The 27,247-nt window shown below is 31.5% G+C and overlaps 4 protein-coding genes across 4 annotated transcripts; 3 read left to right on the plus strand and 1 right to left on the minus strand.

The window, feature by feature from the left end:
* Nucleotides 1-2,198: 2,198 nt before the first annotated feature.
* On the plus strand, nt 2,199-4,336 carry LOTGIDRAFT_130966 (hypothetical protein; the record flags this gene model as incomplete). Its single annotated transcript, XM_009065981.1, has 6 exons — nt 2,199-2,276; nt 2,679-2,783; nt 3,117-3,204; nt 3,319-3,533; nt 3,765-3,849; nt 4,137-4,336. Coding segments are annotated over 6 exons (771 nt in total), but the record flags the coding sequence as incomplete, so codon positions are not given.
* Nucleotides 4,337-5,637: 1,301 nt separating this feature from the next.
* On the plus strand, nt 5,638-9,731 carry LOTGIDRAFT_204652 (hypothetical protein). Its single transcript, XM_009065982.1, has 8 exons — nt 5,638-5,648; nt 6,797-6,930; nt 7,378-7,483; nt 7,823-7,981; nt 8,234-8,357; nt 8,536-8,726; nt 8,934-9,115; nt 9,577-9,731. The coding sequence occupies exons 2-8, from the start codon at nt 6,797-6,799 to the stop codon at nt 9,674-9,676; spliced, it is 996 nt and encodes a 331-aa protein (XP_009064230.1). The 5' UTR covers nt 5,638-5,648; the 3' UTR covers nt 9,677-9,731.
* Nucleotides 9,732-12,959: 3,228 nt separating this feature from the next.
* Nucleotides 12,960-24,674, minus strand: LOTGIDRAFT_168115 (hypothetical protein; the record flags this gene model as incomplete). The annotated part of the gene is made up of 14 exons (XM_009065983.1): nt 12,960-12,996; nt 13,258-13,379; nt 13,691-13,850; nt 14,233-14,330; nt 14,527-14,700; nt 15,728-15,779; nt 16,802-16,881; nt 17,217-17,281; nt 17,510-17,633; nt 18,006-18,105; nt 18,391-18,452; nt 21,709-21,806; nt 23,504-23,560; nt 24,515-24,674. 14 exons carry the CDS (start codon nt 24,672-24,674, stop codon nt 12,960-12,962), a joined length of 1,389 nt encoding a protein of 462 aa, XP_009064231.1.
* A 341-nt stretch (nt 24,675-25,015) lies between these two features.
* On the plus strand, nt 25,016-26,972 carry LOTGIDRAFT_168116 (hypothetical protein). Its single transcript, XM_009065984.1, has 4 exons — nt 25,016-25,193; nt 25,539-25,690; nt 26,087-26,189; nt 26,676-26,972. Exons 1-4 carry the CDS (start codon nt 25,109-25,111, stop codon nt 26,777-26,779), a joined length of 444 nt encoding a protein of 147 aa, XP_009064232.1. The 5' UTR covers nt 25,016-25,108; the 3' UTR covers nt 26,780-26,972.
* Nucleotides 26,973-27,247: the final 275 nt, after the last annotated feature.

Here is a 27,247-nt window from a genome sequence, read left to right on the forward strand (position 1 = left end):
ATATTGAGTATAAGTTATTGCCCTTGTTCTTGAAAACGCGTTCAATTTTTAGCTCGTAAACACTCTAGAAGGGACGATTCTTGATGGATTTTAACGAAACTTGGTATGAGTGTTCGTAATCACCCAAGGATGAACCCTATTGAAAATCAGAAGAATCTGAAGAATCTCTAGAAGGGACAATTCTTGAAGAATTTTGACGAAACTTGGCATGATTTTAAAAATACTGTTGAATTTATAAAAATACTGTAAAAATTATTTTTTAATTTGTAAAAATACTCTTGACTTTGAAAAACTAGTTAGTAAATTCATGATAATGTTTCATGGAATCGAAGCCTGTGCCAAGTTAGTTCCCTACCACCGGTTTTAAGGAATCAATTAAACTTATTTAAGACTGTGTGCATTTTGGAAGCAGACGTTGAGGTTTAATAATCATTCAATCCCAAAGCAGGCGAGGTCAGCTAGACACTCCCAACCGAAGTTATATGACCAGATTCAGTTCCATTGAAAACAGTAGGGTTGTCAATTAAACCCTGCCCCCCTATCAGAGTGCTGGAAATTATATAATTATTAAGCAAAAACAGATAGCCGTTAATAAGTTTCAAAAAGTATCAAGAAGGTAGTCTACAGGTACATGTAACGTGTTAGAATTGTTTCCCAAGGAAGTATTATTTGTGATGAAACGCTGTGTTAAATTGTTTATTTAGAAGTGTGCTTATCCTTAATATTGTCTTCTGTTTGTGATTCCCGAGGAAGGTTTTGTTTTAACCTAATGCAAATTTTATTTTTTCAGTTATTGGGCTCCTCCGCCTCAGATTCACAATTTATGTCGAATAATTTTGATTGCTATGTTTGAGCCGTTAATATGTTTCAAAAATACATGGTTCAAATCAACCATCAAGTGAACTGGGATAGACAAATGGGCAAATCAAATCTTTCATTAGGTTAATAGCCACTAGCCTCGGGATAATTACTGTGAATTAGTAATCTCCTCATATGGATACAATTTAATGTCTCATTAATCCAACAAACGGTACCAAGACATGGGGGGAGGGGGGAATGATTTCAGCATCATCAGCATAGAGTGACACGTATATTGAATTTCAAATTGGAAAGTATTTTTACAAATTGGAAAGTATGTTTACAATTGGAAAGTAATTTTACAAATTGGAAAGTATTTTTACAAATTGAAAAGTATTTTTACAAATTGGAAAGTATGTTTACAAATTGGAAAGTATGTTTACAAATTGGAAAGTATTTTTACAAATTGAAAAGTATTTTTACAAATTGGAAAGTATGATTACAAATTGAAAAGTATTTTTACAAATTGGAAAGTATGTTTACAAATTGGAAAGTATTTTTACAAATTGAAAAGTATTTTTACAAATATTGGAAAGTATTTTTACAAATTGAAAAGTATTTTTACAAATTGGAAAGTATTTTTTCAAATTCAAAACTATTTATTCAATTAAAAAACATGTCATATTTTCAGATAAATAACCATATATACTGTTTGTAGATAATAATAATATATTTTACAGATGTGTAAATACTTTAATGTGTTTCAGATCAATAACTATGCAGATTCATTTGTCAGCACATACCCAACTCTTGTGAGAAAACGTCAATTGAGTGAAAGAACCTACTTGGGAAAGACCATGGAATATCTTGAGGTAGGTAATAATTTTTATGAATTCACGAAGAGAATAAAAACATAAGTCATGACTGCAACTTACAAAATAAATGTATCTTTATGTATGTTTAGAACCAAAATCGTAAAAGATATAATTTAAATTTAGAATCACCTCCAATATAAAACTATCCAATGGCATACAATGACATGTATGTTACAACTTGTGAACGTTCGAATCTGAATCAATGGAAATTATATATATCCTATGTGAACACTTTCTTCAAGAAAAAAACCCCTTATAACTCCGCTATTATCATCGAGAATATCATGGACTCTGCCGATTGGAATAAAATTACAACTTCACAAGGCCAAACCTATTTATAGACCGAAACATCTGCCTCTATTCCAGTCTCTGGTAGCTATTTGTACAGCAGTCGGCTTGTTTAAAATAGCTTTCTGAGTCCGGAGGCAGATGTTTTGAACTAGGCCAAATTGTCCAAACTTTGTCCAATAACATTCTGCAAAATATATATTATTACAGATTTCAAGAGATTTCGCCGGAACCAAGCCAGCCATTATAATAGAAGCTACGATTCATGCCAGAGAATGGATTTCACCTGCATCAGTTCTATACTTTGTTGACAGAGTAAGAATTTATTGACATTGAACCTCAAAACCGTTCTAGCAAAAATCATTTTTAAACCTGCTGGTAGTTTAGTTTAGAGTTCTCAAGATCCTGTCAGCCTTGGATAAAAGGTCGCTATATACATGTAAAATATGTAGTAAATATAACACCTTTCTTGAATAGTGCTTAAAGCCTGAAACATATAGTATTTTTTTTATATCAAGAAGGTAGTTAGGTACTTGTAACGTATTAAAATTGTTTCCCAAGGAAGTATTATTTGTGTTGAAACGTTTGAAATGTGTTAAATTATTTTTTAAACGAGTGTGCTTATTCCATAATATTGTCTTCTGTTTATTTGTGATTTCGAAGGAAGGTTTTGTTCTATATAAGAGCGATAACCTAATGCAAATTTTATTTTTTCAGTTATTGGGCTCCTCCGCCTCAGATTCACAATTTATGTTGAATAATTTTGATTGGTATGTTTTACTTGTCGCTAACCCTGATGGTTATGAATACACACATACAGACGTAAGTTTCTTTTTTTTCATTCTTTATACTGTATTAACTATCAAAATCACATTATTGGTGATGCATGTTGTACTCAGAATTTTAAGAGTAATCGATTACAAATCAAACTTCAGTAATCGAGCAGTGAAGTTGAATTCGGTTATATTTATAAAGCTGTGGAAGTAATCTTAAAAATCTTTGGTATTGTGGAACCTGCGAGAAACAATCTGTCTTTTGATCATACCTAAAAATGATACGATATTAATCGATGAGAAATAAAGATATTCCTATGTGACGAAATATTAATAGGTGAAATATTATGTATTTATGTTTTTAAATTTTACATTTTGCTAGTATCGAATGTGGAGGAAAAATCGTAGTCCCGGAAATGGTAATTGTTATGGTGTTGATTTAAACAGAAATTTTGAATTCCGTTGGGGACGTAAGTTTATATTAAACATTTAGGCATTAGAAAGTTGTCAAATGTTCTGGAAAGTAGGCAGTATGAAAGTATTTTATTAGATTTTTACAGTCCAATTGATTATAATTATTTTAGTTACTGGTACTAGTAATAACTGTGGTAGTGATATTTACCTCGGACCATCGCCAATGTCAGAAGTTGAATCAAGAAATATTAAAGAAATGGTAGATACAGTTCAAGATGGTGGAACTCGTGCTATTGGATTCTTGGCCGTACACTCCTATTCTCAAATGATATTATTACCATATTCTTTCAATTATAATGAAAGGCCTCCAAATTCTAATGAATTGGTGTGTAAAATTTCTTATATTTTTTATGTTGAAGGCCCACAAAAGAAAAGAATACCAATATTTAGTAGTTCGATTTACTGTCGTCTCAGACTCGTCGGGACATCAGCTAGTTTTGGAAATGGGTACTGACTTTCCGATATTTATGAACTTTAAACGTGTAAGCAAAGTATGCAAATTCACTAAACAGTACTTTTCTAATCAGTATAGCCAAGTTAACTAATTCTCTTCCAGGATAACTATGGCTATGCAGCTGGTAGTGCAATGTCTGCAGTTAATAACAAAAATTTCCAAGTTGGAACTGGACCAAATTTGTTATGTAAGTCGTTTCTAATAAAAACTATCATGAGGCCATCTGCAATGCAAGGTCATGTACAGAAAATAAACACACGAGTCATAACCGATAATAAAAAATCAAAGTCTGATAAAATAAAATCAAGATCTTGTGAAACTGGCAAAACTCGAGGGAAACAACATTTAATGAATAAGGCTTGCAAATTTCATTCGAAACAGTCCGTTTGAATTTGATATTTTGAAAAAGTATAGTCCTGCTTATACTATCATTTATACAAAATAGATTGGATACTATGATTCATGTATTTGCAGATCCAGCAGCCGGTGGATCAGATGATTGGGCTATTGCACTTGGATCTGTTAAATATGCTTACACTTACGAGTTACGACCAAGAACATCAGGTGAAGGTGGATTTGTTTTGCCTACAAGTGACATCATTCCTAGTGGAGAGGAATTATACGCGTCCTTCTACTCTCTAGCTCAAAGTTTCGCCTCAGATAGTAAGAAATAAGCTGTATCTGAAAGCCAATTGTGTACAATAAATGTATTGAAATTTTGTATTTATGTATATTTCAAGAAAATACACCACAGAATTACAGTTTTATTAAAGCAGGCATCATATAAACTATCCAGCTCGGAAATGAAAGATAATTTTGCACGAAATAGCTAATATTTAGGGGTTAGACCAGTGCTTCTTAACCGAGGTCCGTATGCATCTCCAGGGGTGAATTCAAAATTCTTGAGGGTGAACTTGAGCAACGGTTTCAAAATGAAATCACTATATGTATCAATATACGCCACTGGCAGCTTGGATTTTGAATACAAATATTTGGCAGAACGGTAACAATCATCAGTATGAAATATTCAACCATCAGTCATACACTTCTTTTAAACATTTTGGGGCTGTACTGAACAATATCAATAATCTTGCCTTTTAGTGTTTATGAGCTAAGAAATTAAAAGCGTTTTCAGGAACGAGGTCAAAATCACTATTTTTTTTATTTTCAATAGTGTTCATCTATGGGTGATCATAATCAATTTCACCAAGATTCGTAAAAATCTGTTAAGAAAAAAATTATGGTCTGACCGACGGACATGGGTGACGCCAATATATATAAGAATAATTGGGCCAGACTGTAACCACTTCTAGGGTCTAGAGAACATTTGTCAATTTGATGACACCACCAGCAAATCGAATTCTTGCCCTCTCCGGCGCTGAAATTTTGTGACGCGATGAAGTTTGGATTTTGTGACGCGATGAACAAAACGTGCATTCAGTGCCTAATGCCTCTCAGAATAACCTTTTGTTCGCGTCACAAAATACCAGCTTTAGAGAGGGCAGGAATTTGATTGGCTGGCGGGGTCATAAAACTTTCTTTAACTGAAGTGAAAAATGAAAGCTAATAGAAAACGGAACGATTGTTTGGTCTTATTTTATTTATAGGCTACTGATGTTTTAGATTTCTGGGGGTGAATGATGGAGAAGTTTTTTTCTCAAAGGGGGAATTTGATCATAAAGGTTGAGAAGCACTGGGTTAGACCAATAATAATTGTGCGTCTAAGTTTTTGTTATCAACAAATACGATCTAATAAAGTCAATATCTGGCGCAATTGGTGTGTTTCCTTTGGAAATAAGGTAGAAAGTAGTCACCATATCCCGCTCCTTGTTTCCATTCAATCTCAATGTCGTATGTCTATGATGACCTTGCTACCAGGTACCCGTGATATGTGATGTATATCATGTGGTTTTGTTATCAATTTTGATAGGAATATAAAAACAGGCCAAGTAATTTATTTATCATATTAGCAACTAGAATATCAAGGTAAGCTCAATTTAATCTATTTTGGTGAAAATCTAATAACACCATTGCGGCTTCGACTCCAGAGATTGTGTCCAGCCAGGTGTTATAGGCTCTTCTTCTAAATGAATTGAAAATGTTTGAATGTGTTTTTATTGATTCATTCTTTCCATAATATAGATGCCTTTGTGTCGGGCCCAAACTGTAACCGACAGATTCGCCTGTTTTTGATGTAGTGCATTCTATTTCACAAAACAGCAACTATGATGTTACTGAAACCACAAATGATTTAAGAGGTTCTCTACATCTCGCTTTGTATTCAAGAACTAGAAACAGGCTGACACTCAAATACCTGTAATCTTTTTCCAGACGGAACTATAGATGCGCTACACCTTACCAGAAATCTACTGGCGTTGATGGTGTAATTTGATTTTAGACATTATGGCAGTAGTTCCCTACCTATTACAACCTTCACACCCCTGGAGCAATCATTTGTTTCATCCACATTTGCAGCATGTGATGATGTGAGGTGCTCTCTCAACTAAAAATAAATTCTTCTCCTACACCAGTTGGCCACAACCCACACCCCCAGGGGAGAAAACACCACAGGTTGGGAACCAGGGCATTAGGGTCTTAATCTTTAATAAGTTAAAATCAATTAAAATTTTGTACGTCAAAAAAGTAAATATTTATTATATCCATCATGACAAAAAGGCGATTTCAGTTTGAATTGGATAGCTAGAGGACGTTTACGTCTTTAACATACGGTACAGTATTATGAACAATGATTTTCTGATATGAGAGACTATGGAACTGGGTGACATGTCTTCTGATGATGATTTGCGTATGAAAATTGAATAAGCTATTAAACTATGCCTGAAGAATCTGTTTTTATTGGTTATCTAATCATAGTTGATAACATTTTGCAAGTATTTTCACACTGGACTTTAACCATCCTATTAATCTAATGACCTGGATTGATAAATATGATTTGTTATTATCTATAGACAACAATGTAAAATGAAAATTGTAACAATATTGGAATTTAAACTCCTTACCAAATCAGCTTTCCAGAAGTGATTTTTATATCTCTACCACGACAAAATATACTGCGTTCATTCTAGTGAGAACATTTCCCTTTTACTCAAAGAATTTCTTTCTATCATTTTCAGATGTTGCGATTCCTTGCCGCTTTTGCCATATTGGGACTTGCTGCCGCTCTTACCCAGGAACTTCTGGACGAGGAATGGACACAGTTTAAAGCTGCATATGGCAAGACATATGCTCCAAAAGAAGAGGCCATGAGGTAAAAAGTAAAGTGATTTGTTAATGTTATTGATATCTATAAGATTAATATCTTTGCGTCTAACATCCATATGAACTAGGTTCCTCAAACAATCATTTTAACTGACTTTTCGTAGTGCAACGTCAGTTATTAGAATCTTAATGGTTTTGTAAGGCACAGACTAATCAATACATGTAATTGTAGAAATCTTTACTTTTAAATAAAAGGCATGTAAGGAGAACTTAACCCAACAGAAGTTCAATACAGAAGACAAGCCATCTGGTAGGAAGTTTAGGTTGTAACATTGCCGTTAAGCAAAGTTACGAAAGCACAGGCACAGGCGCTATACATATGTGTTGTGCTATATAATTATGTATAATCGATGTTTCAGTTGATTACGTTTGAAGTAAAGAATTGTGAACTTTTTCTCCTTGGCATCTGATTCATACCTTGCATTTCACATTGTAGACGAAAGATTTGGAATGATAATCTTAACTACATCCAAAAACACAATCTAGAAGCCGATAGAAATGTCCACTCATTTAGAGTTGGTATGAATGCTTATGGAGATATGGTAAGTTATAAGATTTCAATATTGTGTCTAATCTACGAATGATTCTCAACATGTTTTATATGTACAGTTAATTCAAAGTAGAAGCAATTCAACTGTTACCTTAATCAGTGACGTTAAGAATAATGGTAGATTCATAACGTTCTGTTCTGTTCATGTAGTTGAAATTTAAGCTCTCATTGAGGACGACTATCTCGTTTCGTTTCTGATTCTGTCAATTTCTATGGAAATCTAAAATTCACATGTAGAAAAAAACATCCCGAGATTTTCAGTGTAAGCTGTGCTGAAGAACCACAATCATTCGTTCCAAATCTATCAATTAATTACACTATTACATTGCAGACAAGTGAGGAATTTGTAAGTGTAATGAACGGTTACAAACAGAATGATAATCAAGATAAGAAAGGAAGAACCACGTTCTTACCCCCCTCCAATATTGGTGATTTACCAACTACTGTTGACTGGAGAACTAAAGGTTACGTAACAGATGTTAAAAATCAGGTAATGTCGATCCTGATGTGAGGCTTATTTGTCTATATATGAGAATAGATTTCAGAATGATTGGGATATGACTTTATCACTCGATGCGTTTTATGACTAACTTAAGTCACTATTGATATGACCAACTCAAGGCCATGGATATCTGGTATAACTCTCACTTAGCTTCAGATGAAGGTTTGTTTAAGAAATAAACCATAGCACCATCAAGCGGTAGTCTTTACCTGCGAACATTTCCTTCTTTTTTTGTTACAGGGACAATGTGGCTCATGTTGGGCCTTCTCTACAACCGGCTCTCTGGAAGGTCAACATTTCAAGAAATACGGACAACTCATTTCAATGTCAGAACAAAATTTGGTTGATTGCTCCAAGAAACAAGGTATGGTCTTGGCTTATTCTTACTCAAGGTCTCTTTCTATTTTGCGAATTGTTCATATTTTGACTGACCTTTTACTTTAATACCTATGGAAACAAATTCTGTATAGTTGTGCTGATATGATTTTGTAAGGTTTTTTTTCTGTCTTGGACTAGCAAATTGTGTTTTATCTCCTACGTAGGTAATATGGGATGTGGTGGCGGTTTAATGGATCAAGCTTTTACCTATATCAAGGTTAACGATGGTATTGATACTGAAGCCTCCTATCCATACACTGCTCAAGATGGTACTTGTCATTTTACCAGAGCTAACGTTGCTGCTAATGATACAGGCTTTGTAGATATCCCATCCGGAAATGAAGATGCTTTGAAGGTACAACTTACTTTGAGATTCCACATTTAAATCATCTCCTTGTTAATATCCGAAAGACAATTAAAACTTCTCCCATTGCACAATCTAAATATGCATGGATTTTCCCTGTTAATCCGATGGATCTATATTTCAGGTATGTTCATTACGTTTTCTGTCGAAATTCTACCTGTACGTGCGTTATATATTTTATCATATTTTATTTTTTAGACTGCTGTAGCTACTGTTGGACCTATCTCTGTTGCTATTGATGCAAGTCATCCATCATTCCAACTCTACAAATCTGGTGTCTACTATGACTTTTTCTGTAGTTCCAAACGATTAGATCATGGTGTGTTGGCTGTTGGATATGGAACTGATGGATCTAAAGATTATTGGTTGGTTAAAAACAGGTACGCATTACCATTTACCAGCAATCATAGTGAAGGAAATAGATGATAAAGGCGTTTACCTAAAATTATATAAAGTATGCCAGAATCAATACAAAAAAACCTACTGTGAAAGTTGTAATCTCTGCAGATTCTGTTGTGAGGTAACTGTCGAGTATTGCAGTATAGAATCAATCTAGTGAAAAATTGCGTTAGAAAGTCTGACCGAATGTGCGAATAAATGAGGTCATTAAAAGGGTTTATTTTTTGATTTATTATTTTCCAGGATGATTGCTTTTTTTAATTGTTCAAGCGTATTAGCATGAAAAGGGTGACTTGTAATTAAAAAGGCCTGGGCTTAATATCTGTCACAGACTGAAAAATATCTATGTTCATATTTCTCCTGTAACACATTGAATTTCCTGGACAATAATTAGGTAAACATGTATGAATAAGGTATAAACTCTATATCATTTTTATTTCAGCTGGGGAGCATCTTGGGGTGATAAAGGTTATTTGAAGATGTCCAGAAACAGGCGTAACAACTGTGGTATTGCAACATCCGCTAGTTATCCAACTGTTTAAGTTATATAATAACAGTTGACATCACGTAATAAAATTAGTCACAAAATTTATAAAAGACTTATTTTTTTTTACCATAATAACCAATTATACATTTACACACTGAAAGAGTGGTGACTAATATTTGGCAGTACAGTAACAATTACCAGTATGAAATATTCAACCTTCAGACATACACTTCTTTTGACCTTATTGAGGCGATACTGAATAATATTACCAAGTTTCGTCAAAATCCATCAAGAATTGCACCTTTTAGAGAAGAACATTGGCAATAATATCGATTCCTCTGATTTCCATTAGGGTTAATCTTTGGGTGATTACATACACACCAAGTTTCGTAAAAATCCATCAAGAATTGTGCCTTCTAGAGTGTTTACGTGCTACAAATTTCAAGAAAAAGGGCAAAAACTCATACCAATTATTTTTCGATTTTCTTGATTATAGGCTTTATCCTTGTGTGACAACAAACACTCACACCAAGTTTCATCAATATCTGTCAATAATTATACCTTCTCGAGCGTTTACGAGCTAAAAATTGAACGCGTTTTCAAGAAAACTCATATTAATTATTTTTCGATTATTCTGATTTCCAATAGGGTTCGACCTTGGGTGATTACCAACACTCATACTAAGTTTCATCTAAATCCGTCAAGATTTGTGCTGGAGTGTTTACGAGCTAAAAATTGAACGCGTTTTCAAGAACAAGTGCAGTAACTCATATTAAATATTTTTCAATTTTCTGATTTTCGATAGGGTTTATACTTGGGTGATTACAAACACTCACTTCCAATTTCGTCAGAACGCGTTTTCAAGAACAAGGGACGGACGGACAGGGCGACGACAATATACGCCCCATTTCATGTGGGCGTATAATAAAAAGGTGTTTGTTGAATATTTTTTCACATTGAAATTTCTGGACAGTTATTTAAATTTTCATGTTGTGTCCTGTATGCATTGACAGATTCCAAGATATAAAAGGCAGTGTAACGGCAAACTCGTTGGTTATTCTGATTAAAACAGTGGTAAACAATATATTATTTTTATTCATTTCACTGATACCAACACCTTTTGATGGCAATGATAAACATGACAACAATATCTTTAAAATATGAAAATAATAATAACAAAGACATATATAGGAGTAATAAAAACATTGAGCTTAAGGAAACATGATAACAGAATTTCCGTATGCAGTAAGTCTGCCCTACTTTAAAGGTTTAATGAAATATTTCATCAATATTTTATGAAATTCAAATGTTGTAAACTGTTCACTGAAATATAATCACTACAATATTTAGTAAAATATTCCAATATTGCAACTCTTGATTGACACATTACTTCATCATTCAATGAAATAAGTCTTTATCTTTACTGAAATATATATTTTACATTTAAGTAAGATTGTATCATTCTAATATTCATTACAATATAAACATTTTCTCAGAATTCTTTGTTTTATTTTGGCTTCATATCTAACGTTTATTAGTTTTAACTAAGAATGTGTATAGATGATGGAATAGATATATATTAATATAGACAATTAGACTTCAGATAAATGTAAAAACAATGCTGAAAATAATAGGAAATAATTATAGGAAGACATGGGATTGGCAATTCTAAACTATAACTAACAAAAATGCATCGAAATGGAGTAACTGTTTAAGATCAATTTTTAAATGATGGTTTTGTGTATGAATTAAATACAAATTTAACTTTTTGACTAAACAATCTGATTAAAATACAGATTCAAGTTAGAATCTCACAACCATAAGTTTCAAGATAGTTCCCAATTAAATTGAATCCTTTGGAATTTAAGGAAAAGCATTCTACCACCAATAATTCTTCCTGAGACATGGTTTTTATAAACTATGGCATAACAGATCTAGAATCAGAGAGATTACTCAAAGAACAAACTGAAATAAAACATGTAGAGCTGTATTTTAATCAGGTTGTTGACTAGACCACTACTAAAGTTATTATATTTTATTTTTATATTACTATAAACATGTAGAATTAATTGTAAGGCTTAAGAAAAAGTTGAGTTTGGGGTATTAATGTATTAGAAGGCACAGAGACAATAGCAATATTCACACAATACACATATATACATTTTTACTATAACATTGTCAAATAAATATTACCTACATTATAGTCTGAAACTGTTAAGGAAGCAAAACTATCCTTTGTTATAATATTTGTATCTGTTAAAGATACACACCACACAATCTCAAGATGTTTTAAAGTGAAAAATAAAGTAAACAATCTCTTTGGAATGGTTTTATTAATTATCAATTAATCTAATTGAACAGGAAAAAAAATAACATTTATGAGAAATTGTCATGATGCATGATTATATATACTTTTCTGACATATTTTCTAAAAAGTCTTATTTTAAATATTAAACTAATATTCATTTATTCAAATGTGTGATATCCTTCTGAAATATTCCATTTTTCTTCACAAATAATTCACTGAGCACTTCATAAACAGTGGAAAGATATTGTATTACATTTCAAAGACTTCAAAACTCATTTTGATAAAGAGTGACTTTAAGGCCCAATTCATGGAAAAAATTGTAGCAATTAATGTAATAAATTAATTGTTATATAATTCAACAAGAGATCTTTCAATTTTGATTAAATACAAGCGTTGAAACTAACTATAAATACTTAGCACAAGGATTACAACGTTCACAATTTCAAATAACAAATACACAAAATGATGAAAATTTGTTTTGATTTGAAAAAATCTAAATTGGCTACATACTACCTATAAAGAAAATGTCGGCAAATCTGCTAGCTGTGCACCTTTTATTAAAAACTATAAATTAAAGCATGGAATATATTTAATAGCTTCACAGCAGATCTTCTTTATACAATAAATAATTCAACATTTCTTATAACTTCTTAATTAAATAACACTCTTTATCAGTTTTAACTGTCAATAAATATTGATGAGATAACATTTCAATTGTTGATATCATTTGTAAATACATTGTAAATTGTAAATACAAAATATAAACATTTAGAAACAATTTCATTTTTACCCAAAAGTCTCCCACGTGGAATTACTTAATTAAATATTCTTAGAGAAACAAAGACACCTGTAGGATGGCTACAACAAACAAAATTGTCAACCCTGTTCACAAAGGGTTAATAGAAACAATGATCTATAGCAGTTCAACGATACAATGATGAGATTTGTTATCTTTGGATTGAATAATAATGACTGAATGATGTTATATCACGGAATATAAAGATGACAATAAAATAATGAAAGTATAAACCTAATAGAACTTCTTAGCTTGAGCTTCTTTATTTTGTCTGAAAGTTAAAGATAAAATCAGTTAATATTCTATATCTACTGCAAAAGATAACTACAAAGATTCTTTTGACCATTTCTCCTTTTTTCTATTTAAGATCTACTGCTACATGTTTTCTAGCTTTTTCACATTTCACAAAACATGAATTTTGTACTATGTTCATGACACAAATTCCTAGCCGCAACAGATAAAAAAATTCCAACCAACAACACGTAATATACAAAAAGTGTTGATGTTGATAATAATGTATTAAATTACCTACCTGTACACCATATAACCTAACATGAATATTAATTGGGCACCTATTGCTATAAAAAATATCATTGGTGATAGACAATTTATATTGGGGCACATAGGTGGTGGACATCCTGATAAACTACCTCCCTAAAATATAAATAAAGATATAGATTGATATAAAAAGAATATGATATAGAGTGGCCACCAGAATACTGAGGTTGGTATCACAAACATGTTATGACAGGGCGTAAGTTTGAAACCAAAAGTACCTCTCATACAGAAAACTCAAGTAAATGGAATAACTATCTGAATCTCAAACAAGAGGGTTCTATTCTCAGTGACCATTTGATTGCTTACAAGTAACCATCTATCCTGACTTCCTGATGAGTTCAATATGTATTTGTATAAACTGACTGAGTCACATCTGTAGTAAATTTCTTTTAACAATCTATTCTTACCTGTGGTCTATTTAATAAATTTGTTACATCTTTTCTTACACCTTGTAAGTTATCTTTTAATTCATGGAATGCCATTTGATTACCCATAGCAGCTTGTCCACCACTAGCTCCTCCACCCTGCATTGTTGATGCTTTAATTTGTATATCATTAACTAATCCTCTACAAATATAATAATTAACAGTATAAATATGTTAACTGGTTTTACATGTTACATTATCTTCAGACAAAAATTATCCTCATTTTGGGATGATTCAGACCAGAATCTCCATGTAAAGTAGACTTGGACAAATGTTGGTTGAAAGCATCCCGAATTTTGCCAAATTGTCCAAATACTGCGAACAACTAGACTAGATAATCATATAGTATTAGTCCTCACTGCCCTCTCTCATTTATGACGCCCCAGAAACCACCTGAAGTAGTTTATATGTTAATGAACACAATAGCAGTAAACTTTGTAAATGAGTATCTGTTGATTATAAAAGTCTATGATTGAGCTTTCAAAGTGAGGCTGTTAAAATGAAATGGGAGTAGAATAACATACCTCATCTCTCTAAGTTGTACTAAAACATCATTTTGATTAGTAAGTACTTGATTAACTTCATGTCTTTTTATTGTATCTATCATAAGAGGTTGTTGACCCTGACAAAAGACAACAAGATGAAATTCAAATTTCATGGGATGATAAATAATCAGATTCAAATATCAAAATTTATCAAATTTCATTCTTTTAAAATATAATCATCCAAATAAAAAGGAGATCCAAGGTATATATTTTAGACAGAAATGTTGTGAAAGCTACAAGAACTGAAAATAGTTTCAGAATCAAAATTCTTACCTGTTGGCCTTGACCTTGAACAGGCACTGGTTGACCACCACTGACACGAGATAAAACTAATTCCTGTCTACCTAATAACTCATCTAATTTACGATTTAAATCTTTCATTGTTAAATGTATATTACTCTGTCCTTCAAATATCATCTTTAATTCTCGTTCATTTTGACTTTCAAACTGAAAACAAAAGAATGAAAATGGAATATGAAGATGATAGGGATGAACGTTGATATCAGTATCAAGCTAAGAGACTCATAAAGTATGTCCAAACATAGAAAATTTATAATACCTTAACTTTATTAGTTTCTCTGAAAATTCTAGTTGCAAATTCATATTTCAAATCCAGAAACGAATTGGTAGATTGTGATAAATTTTTAAATTGTAATTGGATCCATCAAATCAAATTTTTAAGTAAAGCTAAAGATTCACAGGTTCTATTAATTTAGCATTTTGATGAGATAAATTGATGATGTTTTAGTATTGATGATCTATGTACAGGGAATAGGCTAACAAATTGATAAATGCAATTCTAAGGAAAGAATAGCAGCTAGCAGCATGAAGTAGAAATTGGTCAAAGTGTAACTGCTTTTTATAACTTTTATTTTGAAAACTTCTCTATTTCAGAAGCAGGGTCAAGAAAATGTGGTGGTAAAATAAAATTTCATTTCACATAAATGAGAAAAGGAACAAGGCAACTAGAAACAAAAATTGTTGTAAAACTCTGATAATGAAGTTAAAACAATTGTTAAGACTTATTGGACATATAAAAGTTAGGACAAAACTACAAAAATATGTTCCCACTGCAGGTCTATATAATTGTTATTATAATTTAGTGTTAAAATACGATTTCACTTTTTTTTTATTTTCACATCTAAATATAAATATATACAGTCCACCCCGTTCACTATTCTGATGTTTTACTTACATAATCATCCTATTTAGATAAAAAAAATAAAAATAAAAGAAGAAAAATGAATATATCTACTAGTTATTAAGTGAATATATTTAAGGACAAGCCTTTTTAATACACAATCAATTTGAAGGGATATACATATCGACTGAACACTATTTTCAAGAATTTAATTCTCTGAGAGCTATGATTAGGTTCTAAATCTTGGTATCTTGAAATTTTTATGAGATGACATCCCATAAGAATTTTGAAAATTATAAAGAATTGATCTCAGTGAATATAATATTGACTTACAAAATTATCTTCACCATACTCATCAACTTTGTCAGGATGTTGTTTCTTATAGCTACAAATAACACATACCTTGTTAATAATCAATTCATTTATAATATAGAAATATTAGACAACTGACCTGTATATATAATTCAGCCCGAATCTCTACTGAAGTTGGACAAGTAGTTGACGCAGGCTGAATTATATAGGTCAGCTGTCTGAAGATCGCATAGCGTGAAACTCTGATTATTTAAATAGTGAAAATATTTTATTATTATTGTATCATATAATGTATATGATTTATGTTTAAACACATGTGAAAACATTTTAACATATATAAATGTGGAAAAATCAATTAAAGTCATATACACAGCTGAGTATTGTTGTTTAAATCATATACATAGACTTTTTTTAAGGTTGTTTAAAAATTAGGATAAACACATAAACTTAGGCTTGCAGCAAGTTTGTAAAACAAACTCTATATCGTAGCCTGTAGAGTGAGGACAAGCCAAAAAAGTAAAAAAACACGATATCAGAGTTTTATGCGATATCTCTCAAGAAAATCATTGGATCATCACCAAATTCAATAGTGCACATCTTCATAATGATATTGACACATATACAAAAGATCAAAAGAATCTATAGAGAATTGTAGCCTGTAGAGTGAGCACGAGGTAAATTTGAATGGACGGACCGACAGGGGCAACCACAATATACGCCCATACTTACATGTGGGGGTATAACAATACTTTACATACAATATACCAAATAAATAGTGTAAGTTTAAGGGCTGATAATTTAATATTATACTGAGTTATACTGTCAACATGTGAGACATGTCCTGTATTTTTAGAGCAGGACTGTTGATTTGGTTTTATTTTCCAGATATAAATGACAGGAAAGATCATGTATCCAAGGATATATAAAATCTGTTCTGTCCAGAGTATCGAGACAGAAGACAACTCGTTGTTGAGCTTAAAATCAAGAGCTTAATAGGTTGAAGATTGACCTTACGTCAATTTTATTCACCAGTAAAAATATAGTCTAAAATATATTACCGATAATGTGTTAAATTATAATAATAAATCTACATACTCTTGTTTAGCTTTTTCTAATTCTTTATAATAATCATCAAATTCTTTCTCAAACTTCACTTTTTCATCCTCTGATACAGCCTACAAAACATCAATAGTTTTATAAATTATATACATGATACAACTAATATAAACCTACATCATTTCCCTATAACTAGTTATCTAGCATTGCAAGTAGTGAAACCAATTGAGAGTAACAAACCAGAACTAATATAAAGTGGAGTAAATCAATTGTTATTGGGCACCAGTCAAAAAAGTTAAGGCAAAACATGAGTACTTTCAAGGTTCCATCATTTTCAGGTATACATTTTGCCCCCTAAGTCTACAGTTCTTGGCACTACGTAATTTGCAAATATCTTCCAATAGACCACTTGAAGACAAGATAAGAAAGAAAAATAAACACAAACTAATCTAACCTGTCCCTGTGTAGCAGAAGGTGATAACAAGGAATGTGTTAAAAATGATATAACATCATGATCATCTATAAAATATACAAAATATGAATATTTTAAATGTAACATCTGATAAAGTTATGGTTCACACTCTTTATAAATTCATAGAAGTTTTCATCATTTCAAGGTTTTGAACATTTTGTTTTTTGACAAAATGATAATAAGGTTTTTCCCCGATTATGTCAAAATGTTGATTGACATAAGGATTTAAGAAAAGAAGACAATGCTGGAAGCAAAGTTTGCTAAAATAATCTTACCAGCTAGACCACCAGTAGCAGCACTAACACCAAAGAAACCCATCTTAGGTAAGGTCACATCTACAGCTCTCAAACACAATTCAAATTCGTTCTGGTTTTGTGTCATACCATTGTGATAGTATACCTAAAAATTTAATAAGAAATAAGTCTTTTATCAGTATTATCTCAGATAATTAATTAATTATTTTAATCATTTTACATCCTCGAGTTGTAGACAATGGGTCAACTGTGAATGAAAAATTCAGGATCCTGCGTACTATATATAGTCAGTTAGAGTGTTGGTTCTTTACATGACGTCATTTCCTTGGTTACATCTAGTGAATGGCAGCTGTAGGTCCGATGACCTTGAATAAGTCATCTTCACTCATAATTTCAGGCGATCCAACTGTAAATTGGTACGTATAATCCGGGAAAGATCAATGCCAAGAGGTTTGGTCAACTGTGAACCTAAGTTGTAAAATATAGTTGTTTCTTTCTTTCTACTAAAGATACTTACTGTTAAAGCTTTTTGATAATATTCAACTCTAATTTTAACAGGATATGGTTTATTTCTAAAATCTCTTAAACATCCACCTAACTGTTGATTAAAACCATCACTAGCAACAAAAATAATAATATTTCAAAATTGGAATAATAATCATCACATGTGAGTGATTGTCTACACGCTAGCCAAAATTAAAATTTTTTTACAATAACAAGGGCAATAATTTACAAATCCCGTGACTAAAATAAAAGTTGAATTCATACAAGATCATAAGCACACCAAGTTTAATATCAAAATCAAAAAATAAATTAACCAAGAGTTGGGCAGGGTTACAACAATAAACCTCATAACTAGATACAGAAGTTTCTGTTTCCTTAACAAATAACAGTTAACTCACTTGTGATGATCAAACTGTTTAGTACCATCATTTACTACAGCCATGACATATGGATTGTTTTGCTGTAAGAGAAAATTTGAATTATTTAAATTGATAGGGTGGTAGGTCGAACATTTTTTTACTCAAATTTGTAAACATAGGCTTGTGGCAAGTCTCGCAAGTGAATATGCCCACCAGCAGCTTGATAAAGAGCTATATGTAAACTGTAAAACAAACTGAATATCGTAGCAGAGTGAGCACAAGCTAAAAAAGTTAAAAAACACGATATCAGAGTTTTATGCGATATATCTAAAGAAAATCATCGGATCCTCACCAAATTCAATAGTGCACATCTTCATAATGATATTAACACACATACAAAAGATCAAATGAATCTATAGAGAATTGTAGCCTGTAGAGTGAGCATGAGGTAAATGTGAACAGACGGACAGGGGCAACCACAATATACGCCCATACTTACGTGTGGGCATATAAAAACTATATTTATAGTATTATATACAACAAAATCTAGAGAAATGTCTCTTATTGCAGTGCGTTCTTCATTACGTATTTCGAATTACTGCTCTAATTCTGCATCTATTTTGACCGTAACTTTTGTTTTGTTCATTACTTTAAACCAATGACTAAAAGATAGCACTTTATAAAATTTCAGATTTTGACTTTTGTCGCTGACTTTTTTGGTTTTAAATTTAGCGTTTTTTTCAATTTCTACAATTTTATTTCAATCGGTCTAAAAATTTAATAGTAGATAAGCATTTTGATTCCTGACAAATCTATTTTCAATATGTCGATATCACTTCCGGTTTTGACGTCATTCGCCTCTAAACTTGAAATTTCAACTTCCAGAATTTTGTAGGTATTTGAAAAATTCTTTTTGAAATTAGTTAAAATTGTCCCTATAACAATTTTGGAATGAAAAAAAATTTGAACCGGAAGTAACGTGTTAGACGCCATCTTGATGTGACCAATTTTTGTCAAAAACGAAATTAAGCTTCAGGGGTAAATCTGATTTGTGTGATTTTGGTGTCTAAAGAATCTGCAATCGATTGCTAACAAAACTTAGGAAGCCGATTTTTAAATTTTGGATTCGTATTTTTTTTATTTCCGGTTTTATGTTTTCAGTAATTGTCAAAAATATTAAGGCTCATATCTAGTGACTTTGACCTTTGGTGACCTTGTGACCTGAACAAAAGTTATTGCCCCTGACGAGATATATCCGATGATATCCTCACTTTTGTTGTGCATCGTTAACTTCCGGTTCTACAGCCATTGGAAAATCACGATTTTTAACTTTGAAGAGCTCTGTCACGTGACCTAATTAACATACGACAAAAATTCTTATATATTCTTTGAGTGCATAAAATCTCCTTTTTGGTGATATATCACACTTGATATTTTGATCAAAACTGCGCGTTTTAAAAATCGAAACTACGAATATCTCATGATCTAATGATTGTAAAGACTTGAAATTTTGAACATTATTTAACAATGTAGACATCATCACAGACAAATTAAAATTTTTGAAGTGGGCGTGGCACATCCTGTGTGCATTTACCTTTACCTGAAATTTTTGCAATTGTCATAACTCGCAAAGTTTGTAATTGTCATCCTAAACATTTTGCATGAAAGTAGATCACTGCTTAGGACAATTTGTGATAAGATTACAGTTGTTTGCGTTCTTTACTTTAAAAAAGGGAACAGGTTTAACAATTTTAAAAAATTTTATTTTTGAACTTTAATGTAAATGACCTTGACCTTTGCATGGTCAAAGGTCATTGATCTAAGATGACCATTCTTACTTTGATTTTTGATGTGCAACATATACTTCCGGTTTTACAGACGTCCGAAAACAGCAATTTTCGAAACTTCAAAGGCTCATATTACTTTTATTTAACCTTTGTTGACCTTTTGACCTGAACAAAGGTTGTTGCCCATTAAGAGATATATCCGATAATATTTTCACTTTTGTCGTGCTCCGTTAATTTCCGGTTCTACAGCCAATTGAAAATCGCGATTTTTAACTTTAAAAAAAGGTCTATCACGTGACCTAATTTATATAAGCGAAAATTTATCTTTAGTCCTTATTACACGCAATCTATTCCTTCAAATGATATATAACACTTGGTATTTTGATTCAAATTGAATTTGAAAATTTTGTATTGACTTCTATAGTAACTTTGCGTAATTTTAACGGTTTCTATAATTCACCGACAGTCACCGTTGCCTTAAAAAAACTTTTAACTACGAATATCTCATGATCTAATGATTGTAAACACTTGAAATTTTGAACATTATTTCACATTGTACACAATATTATTACAGACAACACAAAATTTTTGCAGTGGGCGTGGCAAATCCGGGTTACTTTTACCTTTACCATAAATTATTCAAATTGTTATAACTCAAAAAGTTTGCATTTTTCACCATCAAAATTTTACAAAAAATTAAAGCACTATTTGGGACAATATCTGATAGAGTTACATTTTGTTTAGGCCTTTTACTTTAAAAAAGGGAATAGTATTTACAATTTATAAAATTTTGATATTTTGACCATTTACATGCATAAACTTGGTCTTTAGAAGGTCAAAGGTTATTGATCTCGATATCCATTCATACTTTTATCTTTGATGTCCGACATATATTTTCGCTTTTACAAAAGTCCCAAAACAGCAATTTTCAACACTTTTAAGGCTTATATTCTCTTTTATTTGACCTCTGTTGACATTTTGGCCGAAACACAAATTATTGTACCTTTCCAAAAATATTTTCATTTTTGTTGTGCGAATTGAACTTTTAACTTTACAGCTATTTGAAAATTCGACTTTTTACTACCGAATGTTAACACCTTTTAGTACCGAATGGTATCAAATTCATGCGTCTTTTCCTACCGAACGGTAAACGGTTTAAACGATTTGTTCTACTATTGAACGTTTACATGCTTTTCTTTCCGGTAAGAAATCCCATTGTGATTTTAAAATGCAACGTTTTATCGATGTATCAGGTTGGATGCGCACTGCTCCGGCACCGTTATAACGGTTCTAATTATATTTGAAAGTTATCACTAAAAAATCCAGTAGTTCATTTTCTTAACTTTGTAGTTTGTAATGCTTTTTGGAAGACGTTAGAAAACTACTGTATGGAATTTAGAGAAATGTGTCTCCTATTATTCTAAAGGTTTCATCTAATAATATAAAATCAAACACCACAACTAGGTCAAATCAGTAATCTCAGTTTTTAATTTCCATTAGTAATGATTAGAATACCATTCAGTTAACAGACTACTAAACATTTTTTTTGAAATTATTAAGAAAAACATACCATGCCATCAGCACCAACTCTACCTCTGCCAGATACCCTGATTGTTACATCAATCTGCCAGTTTTCAGAATTGATCATATTCTTTGTCCAGATCCATCCTAGAATAAAACCATACTTTCATTTTCATTTCTATCAAATCAAAAGATTGAAATAATATCCACTTTAAATAGAAAGTTTCAACATACCGGTACAGTGCAACCTCTAAAGTTATTACTGATCCTTACAAAGGTGAAATTTGGAATATATTGCTTACATCTAATTTAAAGTTTCCATTGTTCTTTATATACTTAAATCAATCCATTATCTGCCAATGATAATCTGAAATCCTTATTTTTTTCCCCTTGATAAAATATAAGCCATTTGTAGTTTGTACGTGTCTGCCTTATTCAGATGCTCTTTTACTATTTAATCTTTTTCATTTACTACCGTTATAACTTATATGTTTACGCAAAATTTGAGACTCATTCTTTTGCCAAAGTCTAACAAAAAAGTTATCTAAATTAAAGAGAGAAAGTAAATAGAGTCTTGTAAAAAACAAGAAAAAGAATAATGATGCAGTACAATGTAATTATTCAGACCATAATTACCATTGTCAACAGCTGTTCAACAGATTAACTACAAAAAATACTGAACAGTCAATAGTTCTGACTAAATATATCATTAAATGAAAAACTATTTAATAATGAAGAATTACAAATTCCTATACATCCAAAAATGATAAAATTATTGTAGCAACAGGTGTATTCAATGAGGCTTGAAGGGAAAGAGCCAGATGGGAATTCAGGACTATCAGATGTACCAGTGGTTCAGATTTCAAACATAAGAGTGTCAGTTAGTTATTGGAAAAGTTTGGGTTGGTATAATAGTTTTATAAATATCAATAAGTTGATGTGATTGGAAGGAAGTATAACAATTTACTATTTAACGAGACACTGGAACAGGTGTACGGTACTTGATTAAAGTAAATCACATGCTCAATCAAAAATTTCAATTACCATGTCAATGATTAGAGAATATTCAGTTCTTCATGAATTTATAAAGTTAATTTAGATGGTCTTATGATTAGGACTCAAAAGGTGTTATGAATTTTAAAAAGGGGGAAACTGCAAGCTAATAAAGATGATTAATGAAAGCTAGAATAAAACTTAGATTCAGGAAGAAAATACCCCTATTGTTTTTAAAAATTATAATTGTCAAATTGATTTAATAATCAATCTTTCTTAGATAACATCACATTGACACTTTTATAGCTCCTTACATCACCAACATCCTTTAGGCTATAATCTAATCTGATTCAGACAAAAGATCTCTATCCCTGTCAAATATATGGTTGACATTCCTCAATATAATATCTTACAGAAATGATTAAAGAAATCAGAAATATAAATATTAAGAAAAAGCTTAACACAAGAAGCAAATTGCTGGCATAAGAAAGGATCATCTCAGGGCAATCTTGAGATACAAAGACCATATGGCAAGCCATTGAAGGCAATCATCTTATATTTAAGGAAAACATAAATGTACAATACAAAGATACAATATCTAAAATAAGTTTCAAGATAATACTAATAGACAGAAAGAGTAATAAAAGCTGCAAGGTCCTCCCTGTGGTATGGAAAAGAGTACTATTCATAACCCTTAGATTGTACAATTTACAGTACAGACTTACAACACCAAAAAAAAACAAATATTTAATATCCTGCTCTTTTCCAATTGTCTCTCTGACTAAACTAAATCATCTTTATAATCTTTTGCAATACCGGTACTGCTAAATTTAACATGAAGAATTACCTACCTTTCTTGCTGCGTAATGAAGGAGTTATTCTCATAGAATCATCACTAGGAAATGCATCTGAAAATGAAAATCAGTTTTGCATTAATGTTACTCTGTACCTCATAGCTCAAGACTCAAATAGGGCATGTTGTAGGAAGAATAAGGAGAAGAACGCTGTGGTAAATTGGTTGGCATATCAGATTCTCTTTCTGTGGAGGTGTGAAGTTAACAGCTTGAGCATATAGCTCTAGTTTACAGTATGAGTTAGAATGAGCCAGAGTTCATATCTAAATAAACCAACTATTTGCGCATCAACACAACACACTAATTCCCTTCTTCCACCTTGGGATGAACAACTTTGCTTTAACATGGCCAGCGATGGAAAAGGATACAATATAAAGGATTAACTACATTAACTGTTGTCCACTTTTGATTTTGAACGTTGTTGAAAGAAAGTTGAGGAATTAGCGTGTTGAGCATGCGCATATATAGTTTCGATTGGCTTATTGCATTCTCACTATTCAAGATTTAAGGGAGTTAACAATGAATGTACTAATAGAGCTGAGGCATGACAGCTTCATAGCCAGGCCTCTATCATTTAATGTTTTTGCACTCTTACTGAAATGTTGTTACAGATTATCTGAAAGTGAATTGAAATATCATTATCAGTTTGAAACCAGTACTGGTCATCTTAAAATGACCTTGCATTGAATGATGATAATTAAAGATTATGAATACAATTTCGATTTTGGTAGTGATAGTCGTTAGGCCTAATAATGCATACTGCTTTGCTAAGACGTAGACATTTAAATAAAAGATAAATAAATTGGTTAAATCGGACTGGAGAGCAATCCAGAACCCTCACAAGTTGTATTCAAATTATTCCTAAATGAGCAGACAGATATTTGAAGAATTGGTTATTTATATCTTGACCATATGGTTTGAAAATAACACAGAATAGAAGGCCTGAAACAATAACACGTGTACAAAACAAACAATTTATATTCAGAACCTTGCAATGTTTCAACTCACCTCCACCATACGTCCAAAATGGCACTGATTTATCTCTTTGCACTAGATGTGGACCTTTAAAACTTAACTTATATTCGAACTTTGCTTTAGGAATTTCACATTTTACAATATAAAGTGACAGAGAAGCAAAAATAACAAAATACATTCGATACGAGTCCATGTTGACGTTTTGACTGAAACGGAAGTGAAACTTCTGACCTATTTGAAGGATCGATACGTGTAAAACGCATGCGCAGTATTACATTTACTCCTCGGCAAGAGAGGTGGATGACACATAATATAGATTCAACCGTAGTCTAAACGTTTCACATTTTAACTCTAAATGGTCCATTTTAATGATTTGTTGATTATATAAAATATAAAAGTAATGCTATGATTAGACAGTAAAATTTGAGCACATTTTTCTGATCTGACTGTGTCAGAATTGAATCAAACAGATCATATGGGTCAATACAATATGACCTTCAACTTGACCTTTGATCCTTCTCTATCCGGATATTACAGTTGTGCCATTTCATAACCCGTTTCATGTTCAGTGTATTAAATAGTCTGGGCAGGGTCGTTTCTCGTAAAGTATCAAGAAATATCAATCAAATGGAGCAAGTTCTACCCCATTTTGCCGAGGGTGAAGTTGTTAAAGGTTTTGGTAGAGGAAGTAAAGAGTTAGGAATACCAACTGGTAAGGATACTGACTATATAGTACTAGTGTTGTAGTTGTGAATAATCTTTATTCACAATCTATGTACATAGGCCTACTGTGAATTATGAATAGAATAGATCTAATAATAGAAGTAGATATTTTGTTTCTACCTTCTTAGGCTGCTACCTAAGGTATGTTTTGTGATGTAGAAATGGTTTTGTAACAAATGGAATGAAACAAATTATATTAGTATGATTGATGTAGGCTATAAATGAAAAATCTGAAAAAGTTAGAGAACAGAAGCAGATATGCCTACAGCTGTACAGCGTCGCATGGAATTGGAAGTGTAAAAGTCAACATATTTTTTACTTTAAATTGTTTCAGCTAACTTTCCAGACAATGTTGTAGACAATTTACCAGAATGTATAGGTTGTGGTGTTTATTATGGTTGGGCGAAGGTTGATCAAGGTTCAGTTTTTAAAATGGTCATGAGTGTTGGGTGGAATCCATATTATCAAAATAAAAAGAAGACAATGGTTTGTAATTTTTTTTTTTTTTTCGGTTAGCATTATGTAAAATAAATAGTGTCAATACTCAATGAACATTACAAATTGATATATTGTTTTATATGAAAATCATGTCAGAAGATTTAGGAAAACCATCATAAAATCAACCTTGTCAATCTGTCCATAATACCCACTTTCCCCTGCAAGCAAATAAATTAAGATTAAAAGTTATTTTAGTTTATTGTTTTTCTATAGATTCACTGTAGATCTGATGAGATTACTCATTAAATCAGTCTGAACAATAATAATGATGTCATAATTTGTGATACTTGTAACTAATCAAATTAATAAATTAATATTATTAGGATAAGATTACTAGAATCAGATTATGAAATTAATAATTATAAGTGTTTTACTTTGTTACAGGAAACGCATATAATACACGCATTTGTAGATGATTTTTATGGTTCACATTTAAAAGTTGTTATGTTAGGTTATATCAGAAATATGAAGAATTTCAGTTCTCTAGGTAAGCAGCTATTTCAATGTTTAATTGTTCACACTATGTTGGTAATATGACACTGTAATATATTGAAATTAAGACATAGTTTAGGTTTAACTTGACCTCAATCTGTTATATATATAAAAGAGTTACACAGCATGAGACCTGTTAAGATCTAGTTAAGGTGTCTTTTTCTATTATAGAACTTACATATTACAACCTTTTTGGCCTTACTGTATTATGCAAGATGGAAAGATAGACAAAGCTAGGTGTTTGCAGAAATTATAAGGGATTTGTTATCTGTTTTGTAAAAATCCTTATGATGTTCAGGTGATTCAGTCTTAATTGGTTTTGTGGGATATCAAATATAATACTATATATATATGTTTTGGATATCAAATTCATCATCAGGACAATTGAGGATTTGAACATTGCTATCTCAAATGTCCAACAAAAAAACCCACTGTTCATGAACATTGATGTCAAAGTCATAGTAATGTTTTTATTTTTCAGAGGAACTGATAAAAGCCATAGAATCTGATATATCTATAGCTAAAGATAAACTAGATGAACCAGAAAATATCATGTTCAGAGATCACAATTTCTTTGAAAGTTAACAACTTCTACAGATATACCAATATAGAAAATAAGGGGCCACTTGATTGGTTTTTTCTGTAACTAAATTATAAACAAATTTAAACACATGACTTATAGCCTGTTTCTTTGAAATCAGGAAATACATTTGAGTTTTGACAAATATTCATTGCAAGATTTTATTAAGAAACAGGGGACTGGGTTATTGTGTTGTATAAAAAATCAAAAGTTGTATTTTATACACTTTCATTCTAATTCATATGATATTATTTCTGTTCATTAAACTCGTATACCGGTACCGGTATGTATGCCTTTGTATTCAGTCCAGTAAATCTGTTAGGTTAGTTTTCAAGGAGCTGGCCAAAGGTATTTATTTTGTAATATTATTACTATTATTATGATATATATATACAATACCAGTGAATACCTGAAATATTAATATATGTTACTAATTTCAATATATTTCATATGAATTCTAAGCAAAAAGCAGA

The sequence above is a fragment of the Lottia gigantea genome, assembly GCF_000327385.1.
Source record: "Lottia gigantea unplaced genomic scaffold LOTGIsca_72, whole genome shotgun sequence".
In the NCBI taxonomy this organism is placed as follows: Eukaryota; Metazoa; Mollusca; class Gastropoda; family Lottiidae; genus Lottia; species Lottia gigantea.